Consider the following 13,167-nt stretch of genomic DNA (forward strand, 5'->3'; position numbering starts at 1 on the left):
GAGGCACGAGTGATGCGCTCTGTTCTCAGATTGAAATTCTGAGGAAATGGTGATTCTGCACCTGTTTCGACAGGCGGGGCTCAAACACCATAAACAGTTTTAGAATATTGCCGTTATTGTAGAGAGGTTTCAACTAGGTTGTGTAAGAAGGCACTACCCATATGCGTTAATAAACGCAATGACTCGTTCCCTTCGACTCAGGGAACCAATGTTACGTACGTAACCAAGACCTTCTTCACTGATAGACATTTGGTGGTACAAACAAGGATTCCAAAATTTGGACCAATCGTTTTCTATTATTTTCCCAGTTATTTGCAAATATTGGGTTAGGATTTTAAAAAAATGTGCACTCACAAAGAGAAATGTCTACTAATTACTGAATATTAAAAATTATTATATTGACTAAGTAAATAAGGCATCATATAAAGGCCTGGAAATCACTCATTTCAAATGTCCTGATATCTGCAGGGTTTTTCTTTTCTTTTCTTTTTTCAATGATTGTTGAAATCCTAATTTTCCTTTAGGATTTGGGCAAATTCCATTTGGATGTTTGGAGATGTATGATGATATTACTTGGAATCTGTGAATTTTCTTTACGTTTGTTAAACAAACTGATTATAAAACTTAAGATACCAACGCATACCATAGAAAAACACAGGCATGTATTTTCTATTATCTGTCATTTGCTTTTAAAAGCAGAGTACATTTAAGTTTTATTTCACTTCTGTAACCCATCTCAAGCTGTGCCCGGCACCAAAACCTCAATCGGTTGTGTGGCTCTTTAACCTGTATACACTATTGATTGTGTTAGTCAGCCACGCCCTTTAGATGTCACATGGTCGGCAACCAGGTCCAGACGTTGAAACCTATTATCCGGAACTTGGTAGAGAAGAAGAACTCATCTAAAGCCCAATGGACAACAGTAAGCCGCATAAGCTCCCCTTTGTGAGGTCGTAAATTATGAACATCGCGAAAGAGATGCGGAAACCGATCCGGCTCATCGCGGCTGCATGCAGAGATATGGGCATCGGGAAGAACGGACAGCTTCCCTGGAGTCTTCCGTAAGAAATACACAATAATAATTCAAGCATTCACCTTAGTTTTGTGATGGAATTATTGTATTAGACGAATTGTTGGTCTCCATCACCGGTTGGGTGGGTGATTAGTGATTATTAGATTAATTTGTTTTTAATCGGCATAAAATAGATTGTCACGTGGCATTCCGCAGAAAGCTGACAAAGCACCCAATCTATCTACAATATCGGGTTAGTTCGGATATTCGACTGATCTTTGGATCTTTTGGATCAATAGGAGTGGTGGAAAAAGTGAACCTACACCGCCCCACCCCTTTTAGATAAGAGTCCATGAACTTGTTATTTGTGAGACTGGTGTTTTACATAAAAAGATTAAAAAGCATTACTGAAAGACTAGTATTTAAGACTGAGAGGTCTGGATGGACTTGTTGTAACATTTAATTGAGAGTTATAGCATATTAGTATTAGAGAGTGTAATATATTATATTAAATAATGTTTTTTTTTTTAATGATTGTATAAACAACTATGTTGGTTATATATACATTAAACAGGAACATATTAAATAAATCAATTATATAGAAATGAAAGTTGTAAAAAACCAAAAATGTTTACACAGCCTTGTTTACTGAGTGAGAAACAGTGGCATAGTCAAATGAGATCCAGGCCCACACAGAATATTAGAGATAATTTTTTGACTTCAAGTATATATTTATAAAATAGTTTAGAAAATGCATAAATTCTGATTTCTGAAAGTGTGAAAGAACTGTTTGAATGTGCCACATCTCTGTTGTTAACCTTGTGTAAGAAACCTCTAATTGTTTTTTTATTGTATTGATACCTGTTTGGTTGTAATGAGTAGTCTCATTTTCTATGCCGCTTTAAAAAATCCATTTATTTTTGCACGTTAGCGCACTGATAAAGATGAAGTCCACATATGTGGAAATTAGGGCTGCATTCCCTCAAAAGTTGAAAAAAAACATGGTTGTTATTTAAAATATTTTTCACCATTAACACATCTGTAGGTCAATTTGCTTAATTTTAATATAAATTATGTTATTGTTTTATTTTGTTATCACTGTACAATGTGTAATTAACATTAGTAAATGCATTCCTACATATTTACTATGCATTTTCACATTGAGAATAAATGTATACAAAATGTTATATGGAGTTAAGATGAAAATAAGGTGCATTTCTAGACCAGTGCAGATAGACAGTACACTGAATGTTAAGTCATTCACTAAATAGGGAGCAAGGGTGCATCCTAAAGCTCTCTATGCAGCTAAGTGCATTCACTCCTAAAATCCGAGCATAAGTTCAGTTTCAGGTTGCAGATGATGTTTGGTAGACATGGAACAATGACAATCAGTACATAGATTCAGAATTATATAATGCACAAATTAAAATGTCATTAAAATGGCAGTGATTTGATGATGCTGGCCATTAATTTTAATCTTAATTATTTAGTCAGCTTTATAGAAAATTAGCTATAATGTCTATAACGTCTCAAAAACATAAATAACCAACACTCCTGGACATGCAAACTATTTGATTAAATAAATCGGACTTTTATAGCATGGTATTATTTACAATGTCACAACGTAGACCGAATTTTTAGGAAAACTATTTGCTCTAGATTTTTTATTTATTTATTTGCTTGTTTATTAGGTGCTACTAGTTACATACAAATCTTAAAGGGAAATGGAAAATGCACACAGCACTCATGCTGGGGTCTCAGGATGTTAAGAAAAATGTGTAAAAAGAACATTTTATTGAGGCCCACCCAAAAGTAATTTCCTGGCTATGCCCTTGGTGAGAAATCCAGATTTAATGTTTTCTTTAAGCAAGATAATGGTGCAGAATAGCCTTGCAGCATTACATTTTGAGGAATATTGGATTTAGCCCTGCTTTTTAAAAACGTACTAAAAGAAAGTGATAAACATGTGAATGGTATTCGTCATGCAGCTGAAATTGCATTTTGCACATTATGCAGTTGCATTCATATCTAAAGGCAAAGGCACACAATATTTCTCATGTTGTCCACAGGAAAGAATTTCAGTTTTTTCTGGACACAATTACAGCTGTGTCAACACCTGGTGAGTGGCTTTGACTTATGGGCATCCAGTTTCGACTTCTTTTGTTCTTTCTTTTTCATTTGCAAAATTTTTTACATGCAGTGGTCTTGTGACATTCTCTGAATTTGTCAGTAGAGCTGTTCAGCCGTGATGTCAATTTGTAGGCGAACCCAGAAGTCTAATTCGCCCTGGACTACAAACTGAACTGCTCTATTAAGGTGTAAACTAATTGTTTTAATTATACACTCTGTAACTTTCGTGTTTGTCATCTTGGACTCGCACTGACACCTAGTGTCTTGGATGCAGCATCATTCAAAATCGAAAATAATTTTCCATTTCAGATGCCATTTGAAAAATTTACTATTTGATCTTATCTAATTAAAAAAAATTACTATTGTAAAATGTAATCTTTGAGTGAATGTGTCCAATAACAGGGCAGTTACTGAGATATGTTACAGCGAGAAGTATTCGGCTGGTCATGTGATTTTAACATGGCAGCCCCCATGAGGGGACCCTCTTCATGTGAAATAAAACAGCTTTTATCAGGTTACAGCTACAGTATAACTATAGTCTTCATCTTTGTGAGTGGTTAGGATTTTATATATATGTTTCAAAATGACAATTCATTTTTTAGGAGTAAATCTGTATTGTGAGGAAACATTTTTTATTTTTATTTTTTTTTTTACTGAGTGCACCTTTAAAGTGTAAAAATGTAATTTTATATAGACTTGGATATAGTTTAATCATGGAATATTGTAAATGTGCCATTTTTCCCCTTGTATGCTTTTCTGTGTTATAGAGTTCAATTTACAGTTTGGTAAACGTTTGTTTGATTTATGTTCTAGTTTAAGTAATACTCTTATTTTTTTAAATGATTTATATGAAATTAATATAATAAATTAATATTTTTGATACACCACAGGGAAAAATAACCTGATTGTCTGGGGACGAGTGTCCTGGTTTTCATGTCCTGAGAAGGTCTTCCCTTTGGCCAATGGCATCAATGTGGTGTTAAGCAGAAAGCTGAAGTAAGTATATTTAATTATACACATGTTCCAGATGGTCAGATTAACATGAAGTTTATAAGAGCTAATCATACTGATAAATAGATGAGTGGATCAGCAAAATAAAAAATTGCATTGTAAATTGTTTTATTTGGTTATTTTGTGTATGACTCATTTCAGGTCAGTGCCAACAAATGCTCACTATTTGTGTAAGGATTTCGGGTCAGTAATTCGTCTGGCTTCTGAACCTCCTCTATGTCACTTTGTGGAGACCATCTGGCTTTTAGGGGGCCCTGAGATATATAAGGTGAAGAGTTTGATTTATACAATGCTTATCATTGCAGTCTGCACAGATATATTCCGACATAATAAAGATAAAGAAAAAACTGTGGTATTTATTTCTCTGGAACACCATTTATCAGGAAGGTCTTGAGCATCCATGGTGTGATCTCATTTATCTCACTGACATCATGGCTGACTTTGACTGCGATGTATTTTTCCCAAAGTTCGACCGCAATGTTTTCACAAAACAAAAGGGGTATGATTATCTTGTATTCCTTGTGGGGTACAAGTGGGGTCCAAGTGACTGAGCCTACTTATGACCTTTTGTAGAAAGTTGTTAATATGATCATTAAATTATATTATACATCATAATATGAGTAGTGTAACAAATTTGCTTACATTTGATTGTGACATGTTTACCTTCTTTGGCCCTAGATCATTGGACCCCACTTTAAATACATTGAAGCCTGTATTTATCAGATAATGCCTCATATTACATTTCCATTGTTCTGTCTGTGTCTTATTAATTGTCCATTTTCTTTATATAAGCTTTCCTGGAGTTCCAGATGAAATTCATGAAGAAAATGGAATTAAATTTCTATTTCAAGTCTTCAAGAAGGAGACTCAGTCCTGAAGCAGTGAGACACAGTTTACAAGTCGGTCAAATATGATGGAAAATGTACAAGTTGTTTTATGTTTACATAGTCTGAAATAGTATTTTATTAGTTTTAATACAAACATTAGAGTATACAGTATCATGCAGAGTTCAAGGGCTCTTTGATTACCTCTTTCCTGTTGTACTTCACCATGCAAAACATTTCTGAACAGCTAGTTCTTCATATTGTCATAGACTCCATTACCTTCTGTGATAATCTTGCTTTATTATTACACAAGCAGTCGTGCTATACATGATATGAAACAGCAGATGGACTAGCAGACAATGCAGCCAGCGATGAACACTACCTCCCTCAGTATTACACATGCAAAAGTTTGTGACCACTCACCAGATTCACTGTTACTCATGTCACCATGGTGACACAAGTACAATGAATCAAAGCAGATCAGGGGGGTGGGACACAGTATGAGTCATGAATGTGTGCTCTTGAACCTTATAACCATCTGCTGTGTGCCTTACTACTACTTCTTAATTAGTAATATATTTTAAACCAAGCTTTGTGTAATGTAATAAAACGTGTGCTGTTTTCAGTAAAGTGCACTTGAAGTGTAATGTAGATAGTTCTCAGTGAAGTGTTATTGTTCATTTAGGTTTCTGATGTCATTCGCACATTGTACAAGCCAGACAGCACCTGTAACTATGTTTTTGTGAAGAGCTACATTAAAGTATTTTATAATACAATTTACAATTCAACATGTGCAATACACTTCCTGACCATATATAATGGGCGGTCAAACTTTAATGCTGCACTTTATTGCAAGGGCATTAGGAGGGTGAATGTTATTCTCCACTAGATGGAGCCAGGAGCTAAGATGAGATCTTGAGGCATGTTTTTATTTGAGAACTGGAGCTATCACAACCAAACATAAAAAACAATAAATAAAAATAAGGCTACTTTTACAATTTTGAGGTTACATTTACATGTTCAGTAAAATACAGGTGCATCTAAAAAAAATCCAGTATTTCAAAATATTAGAATAAAGAATTTATAATACAGAAATGTCGACCCTCTGAAAAGTATGTTAATTTATGCACTCAATACTTGGTCGAGCTCCTTTTGCATGAATTACTGCAAATAATTATTGCTCGGTGGTTCAAAGTCCTCTTTTCAGATGAAAGTAAATTTGGCATTTAATTTGGAAATCAAGGTCCCAGAGTCTGGAGGAAGAGTGGAGAGGCACAGAATCCAAGTTGCTTGAAATCCAGTGTGAAGTTTCCACAGTCAGTGATGATTTGGGGTGCCATGTCATCAGCTGGTGTTGGTCTACTGTGTTTTCTCAAGTCCAGAGTCAATGTAGCCATCTACCAGGAGATTTTAGAGCACGTCATGGTTCCATGACAAACTTTATAGAGATGCTGATTTCCTTTTGCAGCAGGACTTGGCACCTGCCAACAGTGCCAAAACTATTAACTGGTTTGCTGACCATGGTATTAATGTGCTTGATTGGCCAGCCAATTTGCCTGACCTGAACCCCAAAGTTAATCTATTGGGTATTGTCAAGAGGAAAATGAGAGACAGCAGACCCAACAAATCAGACGAGCTGAAGGCCGCTATCAAAGCAACCTGGGCTTCCATAAAATCTCAGCAGTATCACAGCCTGATTGCCTACATGCCACGACACATTGATGCAGTAATTCGTGCAAAAGGAGCTCGACCAAGTATTGAGTGCATAAATTAACATACTTTTCAGAGGGTCGACATTTCTGTATTATAAATTCGTTAGCCTATTATTTTGAGATACTGGATTTTCCATGAGCTGTAAGCCGTAATCATCAAGATTACAACAAAAAAAGGCTAGAAATATTTCACTTTATTTGTAATGAATCTGGAATATAACTTTTCCACGATATTCAATTTTCTTTAGATGTACCTGTAGTTCCAATCAGGATTCCCTCAGTAATGCAAAAGCTGGAAATATCAGGTTTTTAAAATCAGAAATATCATTTTATTATGGTGTTTTCCAGGCCTGGAAAAGCCATAAAAAATGTATCAAAACTTAAAAATCATGGTCATTTCTATAGTGAATATAAATGTTCTGGTTATGCATTGCTCTGAAATATTTACTATTATCGATTTGTGTGTGAAATGTATTTTAAAGTATTTTTTTTCTCTCAATGATTTGTTTGAACCAGTTGACACTCAGTCTGACTGATACATTAGCAAAAAGACTGAATCTAAAATATCCTTTAAAAACCTTATCCAGTAATAATGGATAGTTATGGATCTTAATTGGTCAGAAAGGATGCTGGATACATTACCACAAATGGTTAATTCATTTTACTAAATGTACATAAATTAACACTTGATATGCAGCACTGTTTTTCTGGACACCACTCTGATCAGGTACTCTTGAGAGCAAGTGGCACAGAGGACAATCTGTATGACATCAGACATGGAATATTTACCACCTTAATATCCTACCTTGCAGAACCCAGAGCAGGAAATTAGAGATTTGAATTGCATGTGTCATGTTTTCATATTTTCCTTGAATTATACTCCATAAAATAAATGTGTAACATTTGCAAATAATAGCCATCATCACAGAGCTATTTATACCCCCTCTTATTAACCTCCTATGCGTTAGGGTATAACTCAAAGTGTCATCTGCAGGATAAAGCAGTAATCCAGCTGGCGCTGTACACTAGAAGTACAAAGAATAGCAAACAAAAGACAGGTAGAGGCAAGAATTTGGAGAGGTAGAAAAAAAAGGGCAACAATACATATGAATGAAATTCGTTCATTTTGGAGTACCAAAAAGGTGACGCATCTTTTTACTCATTAATGTGTAATTCACTTAATAATGTGCTTTGATTATTAGCACTAATCAAGATTAAAAAAATGTTTTGTTTTTGTTTTGGGAAACTAGAATAAAAAAATTAAAATGACTGTACAGAGGTTGGAAGCCTTGTAATAATGTAATATATTTCTCTATTAAAGAGATCATGAAGTCCAAAGTGTATACAGCAGATGCCACAAGGCAATCTGTAATATAACTCATTATAGATACCAGTAAAGTCTTTAGTCTAATCATTAAAAAGCACAGAATTATCTCAAAATGTTGCCCAGAAGACAAAATATTGAGAAATGCTTGCAAATTAGATTTTGCCTGCATAGAGTTCAGCAGCATACATGTAAACATTCACTGATATGAATATTTATCTACATAATGCATACCTCAAAGCAGTATTTTATATAGCTTATTATTAGAGACTTTGATGAGGAAATTTAAAGCTACACAAATGGCTTGGCAAAGCACCATTAGGGCAAATCTCACAAAATCGTTCAAGATCACATCTGCACAAATCAAACGACAGCTAAATATATTCATATATCATGGTATTATATTGTTGACTTTGTCATGGTTGACTAAAAAATGTATTACAGTATTTTTTGCTACAATACAGTAAAAAAAAAGTCTATATTACTGTAATGAGAATCTAATTAGAATGACCTGTGAGAATATAAATAAAATTAAACACTATAAGCTGTAATGAGAATTGCTGGAAATGGTTCACTTAAATAATGTAAAAATTAATTCAATTCATACAAACAATGGCTCATGCCAAGAACTTTTTCTCTATCTTAATCCAGCCAGCCATCCATCCATCGATAGATAGATAAACTATACACAGTAAATACTAAATATGACGAGAAGGAGAGAAAATAAAATAGCTGCATTTCTCTGAGCACAGCGTGTAGCAATGAATTTTGGAAAATCTTTCAACTCACCTTCATCATTTTAATCAAAACATTCAACCATTTATTCTTTTCATCACATCAATTTTACCAAAATAAATAATAATGAATAAATGAATCTATTCATACAGAAAACCTGAGTTTCCCTTGGTGATGACAGACACGACTGTTAATATTCTGTGTAGCACCTTGGCACTTCAATACAATGCTTGTAACTTAATGGAAGTGCAACAATCTTAATCCTCTGTGCTAAGTGGTGCTACTGGATTAAAAAGCGGCCTCTCTCGCCTAAGATGCAGTTTTCCATAGTTCATCTCAAAGTCCTTCTTGGTGCCATTGAGGACTTCTAGGCTGCCAGTCCGTATATCATAACCATAAGAGTGCAATTTCTGAATGCGATGCTGAACTATATGGGTTGTCAGTTCTAACACTGTGGGTGTTGCAGTGATCTGCTCCATAGTGACTCCAGCAGAGAGAAGACCTTTGAACCGATCAGCTAGTATAGGCACGGAATAGTATAAAAAGGCTGGACACTGAAGTACAATCTGCCTGAGCTCTGCTTCTTTGCATCCCAGGGTTTCCTGTGAGTAGCTGAGGGTGACCTTCATGCTTTCAGGGTTGAGTTCAGTGACAAACCCCCTTAATTTGGACAGTAGCTGCAAGAGGTCATTACTGGTGAAGCCCATTTCACGTAGGAACATCAAATTATTCCGCAGGGCCTCTGGGTGCTTTAGAAGCACATACGGGTTCTGACTAAGCAGCTTCTGAAGCCAGGCCTTCACATTGTCCTCTCTGCCACCCAAGTCCAAATATGTCTTCTGGAGCGCTTGAATCATCTCCTGATTTTGCTCCACCGGTCGGCTGAAGCTCTGAGGCGCGATGGCCATGAGCTTACTAATTATGCGTTTGTTAAGAAGCAGCGTTTGGAAATACAGAATATTGGCTGTCTGGTTGTCATGATCAGAGGATGGTGTGAAAAATGAGGCAGGGAATTTTTCGATGATTCCTACCAGATCCTTCTGGCTGGCGCAGACTGTCATCCACAGTTTTTTCTGCACCTCCATTTGTTCAGGTGTACAAAGGATGGCCTCTGGGTAGAGCTCCAAGACACGGGCGATGACCTGGCCATTGGCCCCCATGTCCCTCAACAGTGTAGCGATCTCGCTCACATACACAGGACTCTGCCGCAACACCCAACCCTTTAGCTTGCGGACTTTACTGATGTCTACAGACAGGTCGTACAGGGTGTCCACAGCAACTGTGTTCTCTTCCTGAATGAACGAGGAGGAGGGCCTCATGTGTAGCATAACTTGAGCCCTCTGGCAGTAGAGGCACATTGATGTCCTGACTAATCGCAGCATGTTTGCACAATCCACAAGTCTATGGGAGGGGCTGTTGGGTAACTGTGTGCATGCATAAACCTCAACCTATGCCCTTACTCCTGAAACAAATGGAAAAAATATTTAAAAATCCACTTCCGGTTACAAACTATTTTAATAAAAGACGTTTATTCATGCACAGTTTATGCTAAGCTGATATAATATTCAGAATATATTTAGATTAATCAGCAGAATGTGCATTTAAGGGTTAAAGGTCCATTCAAGTGTTCAGACACTATAACCCACCAGCCCACGAGATGTTCTTTTCAATCAAAGTTGCAGTGTTAACATTAATGACGGTAATATTTGCATCTGAACCTAAGTGGTTAGGTTACCAAATGTGGCTGACTGAAATAAAATTCTAATTTCTTGAGGCTCAGCAAAAGGCCAATGTCAAAGAAGTGCCGAGTTATCCTACACCAAACCGTTAAGATTACAGAATTAAGATGAGATATTAGCTAGGGGAAGACAGGGGATATTACACAGAACGAAAAGGCACACAATGTAAACAAGATACCGGGCACTGTTAGACAAGGTTTTTTTTTTTTTTTTTACGTAAAATTATGATTTATTGTTCTACAGCATAAAAAAAAAACTGATTTATAAGTATTTTATATAAATGTTAATAGTAATAATTGGACGATATTTGAGAGATGTTTTGACAAGCAGACTTTGCTTTTAATATCAAAAACAATATGTCGTGATCTCGCGATAAAGAAACAAAAAAGGGGTTCTCTAATCGTAGGTACACAGTAAGCAACACTAACATAACTGAAAATTAATATGTTCAATACCTCTGCAATGACAGCGGTCAGTTTTCTTCAGAGAGGGACATGTCATGAGGAACCTTTTACAATCGTTACTCCTCTTGTTCTGGTTTTATAACCGTCATACAGTCTGAACACCACAGCGCCACCGTCAGCACGGGAAGAAAAGGGAAATCTGCCCACTGGCTGTCCAGTGAGATTTTTGATTTTGCAACAGAAGGAAATATAGATTGACCACTGACCTAAACCTCTGCTATTGCATTCACAATCTGCATGCACCTTTTGCATTAGTGGGTCAATTTTGACCCGGTTTAATTTAAGCTTATAAAACATTCTATAAAAATATAGATTATATAGTTTTGCCATTTTAACAGACAAATATAATTGTTATAATGTAGTGTGCCATTTCTTTTTAAAATGCAAAATTGATAAATTATTTGACATTTCAAAATATACACTAACTATAGCCAAACCAGTGTGTTACATGTGAAGATATATTTTTTCAAGGTTTATATGAAGCTATATTTAAATAAAATCTTTGGGAAAAAATGTATATCAATATCTAATGAATGAATTACTTGTAATCAGATTTTTTAAGGGACATGCTTTTTTATTATTATTTTAATAATTTCCTTAAGGCTCACTTGTAATCTTTAGTAAAGTTGTTTTGCACAAAAAACAAATCAGTCATATATTTGTAAAACAATCATTTCCACTTTCATTCTGACCCTCTGTCAGACTTACAGTGATGGCCAAATAGATTGGCACCCTTGGTAAATATGAGCAAAGGAGGCTGTGAATATAAATCTGCATTGTTTATCATTTTGATCTTTCATTAAAAAAAAAATCACAAAAATCTAACCTTTAATTGAAGTAAAACAATTGAAACAGGGGACATATTTCATTATTAAATAATTATTTTTCTCCAAAACGCATTGGCCACAATTATAGGCACCCTTTTATTCAATACTTTTTGCAACCTCCCTTTGCCAAGATAACAGATCTGAGTCTTCTCATATAATGCCTAATGAGGTTGGAGAACACTTGGCAAGGGATCTGAGACCATTCCTCCATAAATAATCTCTCTAGATCCTTCAAATTCAGAGGTCCATGTTGGTAAACTCTCCTCTTCAGTTCACCCCACACATTTTCTATGGGGTTCAGGTCAGGGGACTGGCATGGCCATGGCAGAACCTTGATTTTGTGGTCATTGAACCATTTTTGTGTTGATTTATCCAAACAAGATGTCCATGGCCTCTGCCAGAAAAACAGCCCCACAACATTAAAGATCCAGCACCACATTTAACCGTGGGTATTGGGTACTTCATCATATCTGTGTGTGCCAAAGCCATCTCTGGTATTTGCTGCCAAATAGGTCTTATTTAGTTTCATCTGACCATAGAACCCAGTCTCATCTGAAGTTCCAGTAGTGTCTGGCAAACTGAAGACACTTGAGTTTGTTGTTTGATGAGAGCAGGGGCTTATTTTTCTTGAAACCCTCCCAAACAACAACTTGTGGTGATGTAGATGATGTCTGATATTTTTGGGGGACATCCTGACCTCAAGACCAAACACATTTCTGCAATTCTCCAGCTGTGATCTTTGGAGAGTCTTTAGCCACTTGAACCATCCTCCTCACTGTGTGTGGCGACAATATAGACACATGTCCTTCAACAGGCCGAATCTTCAGATCTCCAATCGATTGGAACTGGTAAATTATTGCCCTGATGGTGGAAATGGGTATTTTCAATGCTTTGGCTATTTTCTTTTAGCCACATCCCATTTTTTAAGCTCAACAACTTTTGGCACACATCAGAACTATATCCTGTAGTCTAACCCACTGTGATTGATGATTAAGGGAATTTGGCCTGTGTGTTACCTCATATATATATATATATATATATATATATATATATATATATATATATATATATATATATATACCTTTGAAATAGGAATTCATGGCTCTTTGATTTACAAAAAAAAATGTAAAATATGAATGGGAATATACTTCAGATATATTTTACTCATAAGAATTTCTTGGGGTGCCAATAATTGTGGCCAACGTGTTTTGGAGAAAAATATTAATTTAATAATGAAATATTCCCCCTCTTTCAATTGTTTTACTCAAATTAAAGGTTAGATTTTTGTGATTTTTTTTTTTTTAATGAAAGATCAAAGGGAGAAATAATGCAGAATTTGTTTCATAGCCTTTGCTCATATTTACCAAGGGTGCCAATATTTTTGGCCAC

The 13,167-nt window shown here is 35.7% G+C and overlaps 2 protein-coding genes across 2 annotated transcripts; one reads left to right on the forward strand and one right to left on the reverse strand.

Annotated features, from left to right (window-relative positions):
- Positions 1 to 851: 851 nt before the first annotated feature.
- On the forward strand, positions 852 to 5,906 carry zgc:153031. Its single transcript, XM_052096761.1, has 6 exons — positions 852 to 1,061; positions 3,082 to 3,131; positions 4,033 to 4,138; positions 4,295 to 4,421; positions 4,537 to 4,652; positions 4,946 to 5,906. Exons 1-6 carry the CDS (start codon positions 961 to 963, stop codon positions 5,028 to 5,030), a joined length of 585 nt encoding a protein of 194 aa, XP_051952721.1. The 5' UTR covers positions 852 to 960; the 3' UTR covers positions 5,031 to 5,906.
- A 1,483-nt stretch (positions 5,907 to 7,389) lies between these two features.
- mterf2 (mitochondrial transcription termination factor 2) lies at positions 7,390 to 11,012 on the reverse strand. The gene is made up of 2 exons (XM_052096760.1): positions 10,943 to 11,012; positions 7,390 to 10,210 (listed from the first exon to the last, which is right to left on the reverse strand). Exon 2 carries the CDS (start codon positions 10,128 to 10,130, stop codon positions 9,006 to 9,008), a length of 1,125 nt encoding a protein of 374 aa, XP_051952720.1. The 5' UTR covers positions 10,131 to 10,210; positions 10,943 to 11,012; the 3' UTR covers positions 7,390 to 9,005.
- Between the last annotated feature and the right edge of the window lie 2,155 nt (positions 11,013 to 13,167).

The sequence above is a fragment of the Xyrauchen texanus genome, chromosome 29 (assembly GCF_025860055.1).
Source record: "Xyrauchen texanus isolate HMW12.3.18 chromosome 29, RBS_HiC_50CHRs, whole genome shotgun sequence".
NCBI classification, from domain to species: Eukaryota; Metazoa; Chordata; class Actinopteri; order Cypriniformes; family Catostomidae; genus Xyrauchen; species Xyrauchen texanus.